General features: G+C 30.5%; 2 protein-coding genes across 2 annotated transcripts; one reads left to right on the top strand and one right to left on the bottom strand.

The window, feature by feature from the left end:
* Positions 1 to 2,085: 2,085 nt before the first annotated feature.
* LOC141455799 (uncharacterized) lies at positions 2,086 to 5,059 on the top strand. The gene is made up of 3 exons (XM_074131202.1): positions 2,086 to 4,457; positions 4,645 to 4,791; positions 4,869 to 5,059. The coding sequence occupies exons 1-2, from the start codon at positions 2,229 to 2,231 to the stop codon at positions 4,708 to 4,710; spliced, it is 2,295 nt and encodes a 764-aa protein (XP_073987303.1). The 5' UTR covers positions 2,086 to 2,228; the 3' UTR covers positions 4,711 to 4,791; positions 4,869 to 5,059.
* An 8,259-nt stretch (positions 5,060 to 13,318) lies between these two features.
* On the bottom strand, positions 13,319 to 15,006 carry vib (phosphatidylinositol transfer protein vib). Its single transcript, XM_074131233.1, has one exon. It carries the CDS (start codon positions 14,642 to 14,644, stop codon positions 13,826 to 13,828), a length of 819 nt encoding a protein of 272 aa, XP_073987334.1. The 5' UTR covers positions 14,645 to 15,006; the 3' UTR covers positions 13,319 to 13,825.
* Positions 15,007 to 15,258: the final 252 nt, after the last annotated feature.

Below are 15,258 nucleotides of genomic sequence, written 5' to 3'. Positions count from 1 at the left end.
TAAACACTCACATGACTTTCTCTACCGTAGTTTATGTAATTCAATTTTGTTGAAACTTTCAATTTGATCTAAAAGATTTTTTAATAGGCTTTCTCTATTCGTCTAGCGTCATTTAATTACATAATGAACACAAACTAATATGAATAGTGCCATCTAAACTCTAACACACCTACTTGCGTCTAAGTATCCTACTGTTTATAACTACTCGTCCTAAACCTACTAAAAAAGTAGGAAAGTAGCAGTCGATGCACCTTAAAATAACAAAAAGTTCAACATTGTACATGTCCAAATTTAAAAAAATACACTTCCGATAAGCCAACTTAATTCAAATTTGAATTTGGGTTCTTTATATAATAAATAAAGTTCTTTATTTCTTAATATTCAATGGTGATTATTCCGTACATTACATTGCATTGTATTAGCAATTTAGAAGAATGCCCAACCATCCTCGCCCAAAAGTGCCCTTAATATAATTTTAATAGACTTAATAGAACGTTTCTAATAAGTCGTAGCACTCTTAAACCCAATAGGTATTCAAAGAATAATATCATAATCTCATTTCAAGAAAATATGGATATGGAAAATTTGACGCGATAAGAATATTCTTCTCTATTAATGTAGCTAAAATTTTCATCCAAAAAAAATTTAAGAAATTATTACTGCTCTTTGTTACCTAATATTGAAAGAGAAAGCAAAAAAGGGATAACTTAACGTTAAGTCAGTTCACAGAAAAAATAACTCTGTTTAAGAAAGTATATCGTCAAAGCCTACTTTGAATTCTCTGTAATCAATTTTTCCTGAGATAAAGTGTAAAAGTGATAGGCCTAACCTTCATAACGCAAGGTTAGGTTCAAATAAAACCCTCTATTTTCTAGAGAATGCTCAAAAAGTAAATGAAAACACGAAAATGTCATTTCATACAGTCGCACATCCAGGAAATGATGTAGTACCAACTCAGAATTTTGGTTAGAAATTTTACTCTTATAAAATTTTACAGGATACGTAATGATAAAGCAAGAGGGTTGCTTAATTAACCCTTCTCGAACTTCAAGGTTTATTTAGAAAATCTATAAAAGTAATAAATCTGCATGTATGTATGTATGTAGGGTGAATTTAAAGTTTAGAGAAAACTATACTTTTTATAAAAAATCTTTCTATATTGAAAGATCTCTTCACAAAGTTGCACTTCCAGTCGACAAATTTGTATTTTGTGAAATTGGGATCTATGCTTACTTATTTAATTTCTATATTGCGCAAATGATGAGGCTGTACATCACCGAAACGGCATGTTAGAAAAAATCCTGCCTTTAACAATTCGCCTTACCTCCCAAAAGTGCCCTAAATTAATTTTCCTGGGAAAATTTAAAAGCTACATATACATATGTAGGTATAGTTAGATCTTCATGTAAGCAATTATTGAGTACACCGAGTTCACGGAAAACCGTAGCCGAAAGAAAAATTGATTCAGTAAGATGACATATAAACGAAATATAAAATTTGACTTTAGCGATTTATATTTTTGAGTTATGCTGACTGACAATAAACAGAAATCTGAGGAAAGGTAAAAACCCATTTTTGAACTCATACATTCAGTGGATCCCAAAACGTGTATTTTACATGAAAACTCAAATCAGGAAATCTGCAATATTGCCTGCAGCTGTAGTATACTATTTCCTACAAGAAACTAGAAGCACAAAAATGGAGTTCATCAATGTAAGAGAATACGTTTCATAGAAATGAAAGGCGATTCAATATTCAAAACCAACAAATTGTATGGTAGGTTTTGATTTATGAGTTTCAGATTAGATTTTAGGATTACGACACATTCACGACTGCATCTCTCTCCTCGACTTAAAAGTAATTGCCTTTCAGGCGGGCTTTACATCCAATTACCAATTAGGTGTGGTGCACGGAGGCGACTAGCAAACACACTTTACTGCAAATTTCTTTTATTATCCATTAAATAAAATCCAAGGGCTGAAGTCCGGGAATCGAACCCAGGGCCGCAATACATAATTAGCTTTATAGCTCTCTCCTCTATCCGCTCGGCTACCGTGGCACCCCTCCACGACGTTAGCGCTCCTGATGAGACGATTCGTTTACACTTTCAGAAGGTATTGCTTGATAACGGTTATCTGTTGTGAAACCTGAAATTTGTGCTTTTCAAACATTAATGACAAAGTCAAACAATATTTAATAAGTGTAATTTTATTGTGATCGTAGGACTAATGTCTGATAATAGCAGTTTTAAATGTGAAATTTGTGATCAGTTTTTCAGCACCAAGTTCAGTTTAAAGAGGCACATAAAGGTAAAACATCCTCCAAGCAAATCTTGTGTATTGTGTGAAACTTGTGGCCAGTCACTATCAAATGGAAAACTCTTGAGTAAACATATGGAAACGCATTATCAGATGAAAAATCGTTTAAAGTGCCCATTGTGTGGTTTTTTATGTTATGTTTCCGCAAAATTGAATGAGCATATAAATAGTAAACACGGTGTAGAAATAGAAGAAGAAATACTTGAATTCAAATCATCTGAAGAGTTTTTGAAATGGAAATTGAATTTAGAAAAAAATGATACTTCTAAGTTTGTAAAGTATTGTGGAAATTCCAAAATCAAGGATGGCTCAACCAGGTCCTACTATTATTGTCATAGATCGTACGTACATAAATCATACGTTTTGCATAGAATGAAAAAATTAAAAAAGCAAGGTCTGACAAAAATTGGTGCCCACTGTCCTGCAAGAATGAAAGTATTATGTAAGAAAGACGGGGCTATTAGTGTACATTATACAAAAACACATTTAGGACATGAAAGAGAAATTTGTTATATTAACTTATCTCTAGATGAAAGAAAATATTTGGCATCATTGATTTCCAAAAATATGACATTTGATGAGATTCTAAATGACATTAAAAAACATGGCGATTTCAATAATTTTAGAAAATTAAACTTAGTTACCAGAACCGATTTGCATAATATCCGAAGAAGTTTCCATTTATATCATGATACTACTGTGGCCAGTAATCGGGACGACCTGATAGGTTTAGATGTATGGGTGAAACAGCATCTGGAAGATGATGCGAATTGTATATTATTTTATAAATCTGAAGACGTTAGGAGTGAAGACTATCCAAATTTACCTAATAATTTTTTTTTTCTAGCAATCATGACCAAAGATCAAGAGACAGTGTTATTGCAACGACAGTTCACTTGTACCTGTATGGATGTTATACAGTCTAATAATATTAGTGACCGTCGTTTTGAACTTGTTGCATTGTCAGTAATAGATAATTCAAGACAAGAATATCCTACTGCATTTCTTGTAACATCTAAAGTCAATTTAGAATCGGTCGAAATATTTCTAACACTGATTAAAAATAAAGTAGGGCTTATCTCAGCAAACGTATTTTTGTCGAACATGAAGGATTGTTGCTACGATGTTTGGTGTAAAATAATGACCACTCCTAATATAAAATATTATACTTCATGGAATGTAAGTAGGAGGTGGCGTGTAGCTTTACATAAGATTATTTCACCAGAAGATGAAAGTTTAGCTTGTAAAATAGTTAAAGAGTTGATAGAAGAGAAAGATAAGCAATTATTTTATGATAAACTAAGGACTGCTTCAGAAAGTCTATGTTCTAATAAAAAAACTCGTCGTTTCGGGCACTTTTTCAAAGAAGAATTCTATGAAAACGCTGAATCGTGGGCGCGATGTTTTAGAACAACTTTCGATTTGGCAGTTGATATTCAATTAGAAAGAATACATCGAACACTGAAATATCTTTTTCTTGCAGTAAAAACATTGAAGCGTCTGGATAAATCTGTGATAGAAATAACAAAATTCGTGCAAGATGAATTTTTCAGTAAAAATAAAATTCTTACCGAGGAACTTAGATTTGCCAAAATGAGAGAAATAGATAGTCGTCACAGGGCTTCACTGCGTTTAAGTCTAGACAACGTGGTGACTGAAGAGCATGGATGGGTGGTGGTTTCTAAGTCTCGAACTTTTCACAAGCTTATTGTTTGCGATATATCACCAAATTGTAATTGTTCACTTATATGTGCACCTTGTAAAGTGTGCATCCATAGATTTTGCTGTTCTTGTAATGATTCATCTGTTATGTGGAGGATGTGCAAACATATTCATCTCGTTTGTAGAGCAGTTGGATTTACGCGTTCAGAAAAGGAAAGTATCGTTTGCACGGTTCCTAATGAAGTACAAAACAATAAATATAATGAAATAATTTCATGCGACACCCAACTGGTTAATCAACTGATACAAGTAGAAATGAATTCTGCTGAATTGGATAGATTAGTAGGTAGTATAAATATAAGTGGTATGATTTCCAAAACCGAAGGTACGATTGATCAGAAGAAAATTCTTATTAATAGAAAGTTCACAGAAATTATGGAACTAATTAAGACTGAAAATGAAGCCAATCTTTTACAGGCTAGTCTAGATTTGCTATACTCAACTTTCTCAAGCAAAATTAATGATACCCAAGATGTTTGCCCAACAAATTTATTGAGTGAAACATTCCAAGACGTCTCACCTTTAGTTTTATTAAAGCCAAACAAAATAAAATTGAATAATCGAATTTAATGCACAACTTTCTCATAATCAGTACGTTTCGTAGATGGATGAAGAACCAATTTTTTCCTCACCTTTGACATCTTCGGTTTCATTTAGAAAAAATAAATAAAATAAGAGACAACGCAAAAGAAGATTCTTTATAAGAAGATACCTCATCCTTTAGCCGTGCCAATTGTTGGCTTAGATCAAGGTATGCTAAATACATTTACTCCTAATGAGTACTTTTTTAAGTTATAATAAATTTATTATTTTTGTTTATCTTTTTAGAAAGCTGAGAATTATTTCCCGCCAAAACAGGAAATGTTTTCATCTTAGTGAATAAAATTTGTAATAGTGATAGTAAGTGAATTCATATTTTCATTATGTACTTTTAAAATAAGTTCTTTAAGAGTTGCCAGTACTTGCTATGTAATTATAGAAATTTATATTTGTTTAATTAAATGTGATATAGAATGTTACCTTATCTTTTGTACCGCAAATTCGTCCCCTAAGTTTGTTTTTGTCTGGCAATCAATTCTGCTCTGTAAGGTGCAAACTTTGTACAATTCCATTTAATTCAAAATTGTCCAGTTTTTCAAAATTTACTTAAAGTAAGCGAATAAAAACTAAAAGGTTAAAATTATGTTTCAATCGTTTACGTGAATACCAAATTCACTAACATTCACCTTAAGGTCTATCGTTTAATTCAGACTGCTTTACATCAAATTTATAAAGTTTAACTTCTATCTTTATTTGAAAGTCTAAGAAAAAAATCAATGAATGAAATATTTTCAGCAATTAATAATCCACCATCTTCACAATAATAATCAATAGTAGAATACATTAGAATATTAGATGACTTTTTCATCTTTTTTTTTTTTTAATCGAAATTTCTCGTGAATATTCATCTTTATGATTTGAAATTTGGAAAATTTAATGAATTTGTTTAAGAGAGAATATATTTTTTTTTAACTTGCTGATTTCAAATCAATTCTGGCTGTACATTTTCATTTTAGCTTCACACTTAATTTTCATTAATGACATGGAGATGATAAGACCAAACTTTGGACGCAAGCCTAACCCCGTCTTACATTCCCTCAGTTCTGCCCTAAAAGATTTTTTCTCGAAAAATTGTTGAAATAAATTGCCCATCTAAATTTTTGAAATTTATAGGCTAAGTTTAAAGAAAATCGCATTAGTTATCATCGAGTACACCTCACAAAGCTTTATATTCCTCATAGAAAATTATAGATCCTTTTTTCTTCCAGTCGGGTGTCCTGTGGTATCCAAACCTAAAGTAATTGTTCTCGGTTGTGAGATATTGTTTGTAAGTTGTTTACTTGCCTTACCACCATACACTAAAATTTGCAAACAAAGTGCATATTATTAAGAAAAATAATATTAACGCTTTTCTGAAACCATAAGATAAGCAGAATATAAATGAAATAGACATATAATAAATGTTAAGAAAAAAGAATTATAAAGTGGGCAATACCCTTCATAATACTGTTATCGTATTTTGGCTTATCATAGGTATGTCCCATTTATGCACATACTTATTTATTTATAGATATACTTCATTGCCTCCACATAATGTTTTGTATTCAAGTTTCTACAATAAAAGATTTTTTTATATTTTGAATTTTTGTATTTTCTTTTAAAGTGTTAGGAAAGGGGTACATTAGTATGACGGAGTCGTTATCCCACATGGCTGTTTTTCCTCTCCCAAGAACCGTCCTGGAGTGTAAGTACCTACAGTTCTGGCTAGCATCAGAACATCTGGGGGGCATTAGGTGAGTGGTTGTCCCTGACTACCGGCCCTCCCTTTTCCTACAAATACTCTAAAGAACTCAGTTAAAGTGGTCACCTAGGGTTATTTAATTGTTTTATTAGGAGTGGTTTTGTTAGCTGGCACCTTTGAGAGCACATAGATTTATTTTGGTAGTAGTGCGAGTCAAACAACGGTATTTAAACTGTCCGGTAGAACAGTTGTATAAGGGTTGATTGTAAAAAAACTGCACGAAAAGCGTAACGTTGAAAAATACCCAACTTTGACAATTTTTTTTTCTTTTTCTACAAAAGATAAAATTCCCAAAATTTCTTTATAATGTAGGGCAAATCCTCCTTTATAACTGTAATTTTTGTGCAACAACTTACATCTGATATTGAGTTATCATGGGAAACGACATTTAAGGGTTCCCTGAGACCGAAGTGGTTTTAGAAAATGGTATGTATATGTAGTATTTTTTTTTTTTTTACATACGTACAGTATGTATGTAATACTAGCTCAATATATCAAGAAGTTCAAACTATATATTTAGTTTTGGCGCTGCCATTAGGCCCGAAGAAAGTTAACCTCTCAAATAAACATCACTTTCCCAATGGATTTTTTTTCTTTTTTATGAGATTTTCTCGAAAGCGGCGCTAACTCTTTCAATTTGGCATGCAGTACACGCATGAGATCTACAAAATTTTTAAGTGAAGTTTTTTGCCAAATGTTTCGGTTCAAAAGTGTGCCCTTATCAGTGGTTCTGATGTATGTTGTCTCTCTATATGTAAACTGTCTCTCAGATAACAGCGATCGCTTTTATTTAAGTAATTATAACCGAAATTGATTTTATGGGAGTTCTAGGACATCGTGCTTCCATTAAAATTCCTTTTTTTCTAATTATATTGAACCCTCAATGAATATATATAGTAGTAATTGAGGATTGAAGAAAACCTTGAGTTTTGTTGTAATATAAAGTCGTGTGAGTGTGCACACGAAATGATATAAAATTTCTTACTTTCCCGGAAAATATGTTTTGAATATTTATGAAAGATAATAAAAATTAATTAATACGTTGCAATTTTAATAAAGTAGAATGCCCATTAAGAAATTATAATTAGCATAATATAAATAGTTTGAATAAAACGTCGTTACCTAATAATTGAGGTCATAAAATGTTTCATTAATAAAGATGTATTCTTAATTTAGTGTGCATGAATTGTCCGATTATAGTATAATGAGTATTTTATGAAAAAATATTTTTTATCAAATAGTCAACCATAGAAGACAATAAATTTTTAAATTATCCAATTTAATTTACAAAAAATAGTGACCTTGATTTTTTGTTTCCAATTAATGATTTGTTTTTGCTTGACTGCTTCTTGTATCATTACTCATTCTCTGTATTGAAACGCTTAGTCACTTTGGAAATATTAGAATTATATTAATATCCTTTTGTGTAATGATTTTTTGTTAATTCAGTCGACGAATTATAGTATAAAGCAATAACTAATGATAAATATTATTAAGATGTTTGTTGTATTATAAAATCTTTATATATATGACTTCAAATTTTTTTATATCTAAACCACTTTTAACGCCCAATTAAATGACAGAAAATTAATCCCATTAAATATCGTAACTTTTAAAGAACGTACAAGTCATTTGATAAGAGATAAGAAGTAATGTCCAGTTTAAGCCTCTTATCACTGACCAAGGTAAGAGCATATTCAGGCCTTAAATACATGAACATGAATACCTTTTTTAATGCTTACTGAATCTAGTATTAACAAAAAAAAGAAGAAGAAGAAGAAATTAAAAAGTGAACAAATTTTGTATGCAAAAAATATGTGACATACAACTTGCTGTACGCAAAATCACAGTAAGTTTAAATTCGATTTTTGTTCAACAAACTCAATGGGAACCGACAATAGGGAATTTAAAAGAAATTAAAGAAGTGATGTAAAATATTTCCCAGAAACTTGACACAGATTGCCTACTTTGAGGGCAAACTGTTTTATTAAAAATATGTTCCCAGCAAAATTAGAGGAAGGGTACTTTCTATGATAGAGAAGTGGTAAGGCTTTCCCGAAAATGCAATTTCATACTATTAAAGGTCCAAACGCTTAATAAAAATAATTGGAAATAAATATGTAACCGAAATTCTAATGTTACAGAAAATTTAGTACATCGAATGCCACGCTACTTAATAGATTTTTAAGGGGTGTTTTTTTTTAAATTTTGTTTACATGCACATTCTTGTGCGCCAACTACTTTTTTTTTAAACATATTTCCAGGAAACACTATCGGGATAGCAGGGTTCTTAGGGAGGGCCAACTGCAGTTTAAGTTTATTGTGAGGTTTTTGTACCAAAAAAAAAAAAAAACTGTTACTGAACTGTATGTAAGGCATGTCAACATCTGAGGTCATTGGCTCCCGGAAAAGAGAAAATCTAAGGGCCAGCAGATAGATTCCAACTAAGGAATAACTACTGAGCTTATTACATTTTAAACACATTTTAATAACACTTTTTTTTTTGCAAGTATATTTATGTTAAATGAAGGACTACCGATATCTGATCTGCGATAAATTAGTATTAGTAAGTGGTATAAGTGGAGTGATGGTGGGTGATACTGCCTTCAGTTTTGTTGCTAACATCATTCCCGGAAAGTATGTTTTTTTTTTTTGAAGAGTTATCATTTCTTTAGAACTCTCTTTTGAACAAGTTTCTGCAAACCTTTTTTAAAATAAAATTCATTGTTCTTTTAGATTAAGCAAACAACAATCCAAATTTAATCGTTGTAGCTATTTAACAAATAAAAATAAATGAATAAATAAATACAAATATAATTTAGAGAGGAGAGACTAAAGCAGCAGACCTTTGAAAACTCCCTAAATAAAAAAAATGGACAAACCTTTAAATAAAAGAAAGTTCAAAATATACAAATCGTTGGAACCGTTTTCGGAAAAATCGCAAAAACTGGACTACTGCATTTCTATCTTTACTTTCTTTTACTATTTTTTTCGCAAATAGCTCCACCTATTAACATACGAGTATAACGTATATCAAAGTAGGAACACTAAACCGTACAGATTATGCTCTCAAAACTTTGATTTTCTTCCTGTTTATTAGCTCTCAAAGTAGGTATTTCTGGTAAACAAAAAAAAGAGTAAGAGATATTTCTCACTAGAAATAAGAGAAAGTATGAAGTGCGCACTTAGCAAATTTTTTATGATGAGAAAAAATGGATCATTAATAATTTCAACTGGTTTTTGTTACATTTTCCCTCTAAATACTTAGATAATTTTTTTTTTTGAAAAATGTATGTATTTTAATTATTTTTTTAAAAACATATTTTTTATAAATATATTTTCAAGGACATAGACAATTAAATAATCAAGGTTCATCATAATGCATACATTTCATAAAATATTGTAAGCTGCAATTAATATGGAAGGAGGTATCCTTGTCCTATTATAAATAAAAAAAAAAAGAAAAATTCCCCACAATTTTCGAGAATTAAATTGGTAACAATTAGTCTAACTGATTGAATAAACGTACAGGAAATTCATTTTCAACTAGAAAAAATATACCTATTATTAGTTTGTTTTTTTTATTTCTTTACCATTTATTTTATTTTAAATTTTCTTCAAATTTAGAATTTGTTCATCAAAGATGGTTTATTTTCAAATGTACTAAAAATGTTGTTAGGTCAGCGTTGATTGATACTATAGATGTATTCTAATTTATTTTGATTTTATTTATTTTTTTAATTCAATTTTTTGAAACGCAGTATTTTTTTATAAATCAAAAATTTAAAAGAAATCATCTGTTTGATCAATAAACTATTTTTAAAAGTGTGATGTAAAAACTCGCACAATTCAAAGTTAAAATTAACTTCAAACTTTGAATTTTTCTTTTAACAGTTGCCTTCAATATTTTAAAGGCTCGCCGCAATAAAACAGTATTTTTAAAAGAAGCCATAATACCCAAAGAAAGAAGTACTCCAAAACTCCTGTTGAAATATTTTTAATAACAGTGATATACCAAATAATGAAGTCATTGAAGACTAAAGAAAATCATTGGGGTCATTTAAGAGAAAATTCAAACAAAAAAAAAACTGAACTTAAATTAGTGAAATGGCTTTTCCAATTCAATGATTTTAATTAAAAACTTTTTTGTCAATACTCCGGAGGTACCAAAACGAAATATCAAATTCTAATTTCTGGGTTTTTCCGTTTTAGAATAAATATCTGCTTGATCCACTCATAAGCTGAGCAATTACTAAAAACTTTTTTCGAACTTAGTGGCCCTTGAAATATAGCAGTTTTAATCTCATCATCACATACATAAATATCTACATGATCATCTTACGAAGGGAAATAGAAAGTACAAATTATTTCCTAAGATTTCGTAAAAATTAGGATTGCTTCATACTAGTTTTGCAATAGATTAAGAAGTGCTCTTTTTATTTTTGGAATGAGTCTTTCGAACATGTTTTGCTGTTTCTCCCAGCTTTTCAAGACAAATTGTTTAATTCCCGCAATTGCAATGAAATTTCGTTTAATTCAAACTTGAAATATGTATCCATAATCCAATGTATCATATAATTTGAGAATACTATTCACTAATTGAATTACGTCGTTGAACTCTGCCCTAATAAACTTACCCTATTCGCCACATATTCCTAGAGTTGCTAATATCTTTTCATCCTCTTCTTTGGAAGCTAATTTTTTTTTTCTTTTTTTTAGAACATTCACTGAAGGTACGTTCGCATAATGCATCTCTTCAGAATCAAAAACACTAATTTGGAGGCCTTCTAACAAATGTTCTTAATTCTATAGTTACGATCATAATTAATGCATACTTGAATTTTTTTAATTTTTTTTTTTTTGGAAGCCCCGGCAATGTTAAAAAAAAAATAAATAAAAAATAAAAGAATAATAATAACTAGCACCACAATTAAACTTATTGTTCTTTGTAAAAGTTGTTAATATAAATCCATCCAAGGCAAGTGTGACTCCAAATTAAAGACTTTACGACATAACTCGACATATCTCAATAAAGGACATTACTGCTTAATTATTAAACTGCTTCACCTTCAAGATTTTCTACTTTTCCTTACTAGTACAGTAAGAGAATGTTTTGTAAACGTAGAAATTTGCGATTTTGAGATTCTACCAAAAATACACGATTTGAGATCGCCTGAGTACGAAAAAAAAATTCGAAAGGATAATCGGATGCCAAGCAGATTTACCGCAGGACACGGTGTTCGGCAAGAAAAGGATTGTATGACCGCGTAGACGTTGGTTACAGGAGATTGAAGAGAATAAACGTGACCTCGTCACGGAGACGGGAGTGTATGGAACATCGTGCGCTTGGAAGCCATTTTGAAGAAATAACTGTGTAGAAATAAAATAATGCAAGTGATTAGCATATGACTGTATAGAAAATTGAAGCTAGTAAAACAAGATTATTCCAATTTCACTTCTAGTTTCAATTTTTAATGTCATTCATGATATTCATGTTATGCATGCAGTAATTCCTCTAAAATGCCTCCACAATTCGAGTTTTAACGCTAAATAAAATAAGGAAAAATACTTCCAAATACATTCAAGGACATCTATTTTCAAAGGTCATTTAAGTAAATAAATGTACCCATTTAAATAAATTTTCATTTTCCCTAATTAATTTTGTTTCTAGGAAGCAATGCGATTGTTTTAAACGATATCATCACGCTCTCTTTCTCACACTCTCTCTCATTTACTATACACATTATGTTGGTGTTACAGTATATTTCCGAGGTGTTCAAACTTTATTTTTAATTTCTTAACTTACAGCATTATTTTATAAATTAGTTTTACTCTCTCTTACTCGACTACATAGTAAGAGAAGGTATTGCAGTCGTGCAGAGTTTTAATTTTGAGTTTTCATTGAAAATATGTGGTACCACGAGTCAAAAAAACATTTTTCTCAAATATATTAAAAAAAAAATTTACTGAATAATCAAAATTTCAAAGGCAAAAGAATATTTGTTTGTTTGAAGTTAATTAGAACTGAGAATTTCTCCCCATATTAGGATATTGCTGATTTTTTACGAAAAAGATGCCAAATATTTCGATTTTTTGGAGATCTTTATGTAGAACTCCTTGATATATTTAATGTAGGACACTTTGCATAAATAATACGGAAAATAAAATTATTTTGTAGTAATTCTTAAATTTGATTAACATTGATTTACTGAACGTTGAAGCATCGAGTGTTTTTGACTGTCGCGATATTGTATATATATTGAAATTTAAAGTGAAGCTTTCAAGAAAAAGTATAAAGCTTCAAAAATTTAATATCTAAAAAGATAAGGAAATCAGACGTAATCACAATTGCAATCGATTATATTATTGATCACAGCAAGAATAAAATAAAAAAATAAAAACCAATAATGCTACTGAAAAGTAGTTAGTATGTAGTAATAATCCATAAGTATCTCCTCTTGTAATTTTTTTCCCTACATTGACCTAGTTAAGCCCGCGTTTTAATAATATAGAATTGATTCTCAAGCTTAAACAAAATAAAAAAATGTGTTTTATCAGCAAGATTTATAAAATACTTCTCTAAGTAAATTACCTAATCAACATGACGTATAATTTTTAAGTGTCCCTACAAGTTTTTAATTGAGTCAACTCAGCAACTCTTTTTTTTGTTCTTCTGTCTTTTAATAACTATTTTTTATTTGTTTTTGTTTAATTTGTTTTAAATAAAATATTTTAGAAGGTCCATTTCCAATAAATCAATCTTAATTTCTGAACTCTATTTAATTTAAGGATTAAACTTGTGTTTACTTCTTACTTTTACTCACACACAAAATTATTCTGTTATTTGGAGTGAATCTCGGAAGAAAATGAAGGCATGAGACAATGAAATGAATTAATGAAGAAGCAGGAAAGGAAATTTCAATAAATAAAAAAAAACTTTTACGATATTTATCGGAATTTTAATTCTTTCTAATTAGGACCCCCTACAGGTAAATTATATGTATATTATTTATATACGTTTACACCATCGTAATGCTACTCTATGTATTGGATTAATGGAATATTTCCTCATATTGTACCTCTTTAGAATTAAATAAAAAATAAAAATTTCTTTATAAACTGCTTCTTTAAAAAATTAAATTAATAATAATTTAATACTCTCTTAAATTAATGTACAAAAAAATCTATAATAATAAAACAATAGAATCCTTGCACGTTTTTATCCACGTCACGCACTTTCATCACTTAGATGGTACAAAGAAATCAAATTGTAAATTATATCATTTAAAACAGAGAAAGCAATATACAGATAAGAAATACTAAAATTTCTTGTCCCTAACCATATTTTCTTCTAATTCGAGTACACTTTTATTTAAGAACACAACGTGTTGGCAGAGGAAGAATTATGATTATTTTTAAGAATGGGGGTATTTTATAGGATGATTCACTCACAATCGGCATGCATACCTCGAACTTGCCCCACATTACGCTGTTTGTCAAGTTCTTCTTTGGTGGTTTCTTCAATTCTTCGAATATCCTCCATGGTTAACCCATACCAGCGATCCATCCAGCAGAAAAGTTGTCTATGAAATGTAGTAAAGAGCCGTCTTTCAGACTTATGAATAAAATTTTCAATACGAGATTGAAGACCAAACCACTTAAATTCTACTGTCACCAATTTATAACAGGTCATCACTGGTTCCACTTTTTCCCTCCAAACCGCACTATCTAAGGGCCCACGACCTGTCTTCTGAGATTTAAACTTTTTAGGATCTTCAGATTCTTTATAATCGGCCGGTGCCACTGGATCACAGCCAATGTCAATCATAACAATTTCTCGCATTTTCAATTTTTCTTCATTCAGCTCATGTACGTTAGTCGACATGCCTCTATCTCCCACATGCAAGGTTTCCACAATTATAACAAATTTGTCTTTCATATAATTTGGATTAGTTAAAACCGTACGGCAATACGGATAAGCATTCCACGCTTCCTCATGTATTTCTAAGGAACCTTTCGGCGCCAGTAATCGAATGAATGCTGGAACTTTGCTCTGCAAATGGTATATTTTATAAGTATACTGCCCTTTGGAGTACTTTCCTCCTAACAAAGGAAAGTCATCGAAAGGTTCATTCTTCAGCACTTCAATACCTTCACCTCCACCCGTTTCATTCTTGCTAGCTTCTGCAACTGAATATAACTGCGCCACTTGATATTCTTCAACTGTTAAGGGAAGGGTTACTCGGTACTCTTTTATCAACATCTTTTTAAAGAGGAAAACCAAAACATGGAAAAATTTCCTTTCCACTAACAAAAAACAATTATTACTTTTTAGCAATCAAATACAGACTCACTTCACTTCAATATACAAGAGGTCAGATGAAAAAATGTATCACCTGCAGTGCTAAGTCCTGTACCTCAGCTGACACAAACTTCACTCAAATGTCCGGGATTTCAACAATGCTCGCTCAGCACCGCAAGCGAACAGTAGCAGTATTCTGCAATGCTAGCCCTAACGAAAAATGTCCAGATCGCACGTAAAACTTTATTAACAATGGCAATTAAACGCGATGACACTAAAGATTGGATTAGATAGGGAATAATAACCTACCTTTTACCTTCATATGCTCGCCCCTGCCTTGTCAATTTATTGACTACCAACCTTTGCATCACATGAAAGCCAACCTTCTAATGCTAAAACTAGTAACTTGAGTGTTCAATAATTTCATTTTTTTCAATTAGATCAATGATTTTAGTAAGAGAATATGTTTACAAAAATATTTGTTTGTAAATGAATTTCATTAAATGGGCTTCTTAATAAATTTATTATTTCAGTAGTACGAAAAATCCTTTGTTAGGTATAATTTAAATATTTTT

The sequence above is a fragment of the Rhodnius prolixus genome, unplaced genomic scaffold, assembly GCF_049639745.1.
Source record: "Rhodnius prolixus isolate KJV_2025 unplaced genomic scaffold, Rpr scaffold_4, whole genome shotgun sequence".
Classification (NCBI taxonomy): domain Eukaryota; kingdom Metazoa; phylum Arthropoda; class Insecta; order Hemiptera; family Reduviidae; genus Rhodnius; species Rhodnius prolixus.
The sequence above is the reverse complement of the archived record's forward strand: the minus strand, read 5'-3'. Positions and strand labels throughout refer to the sequence as shown.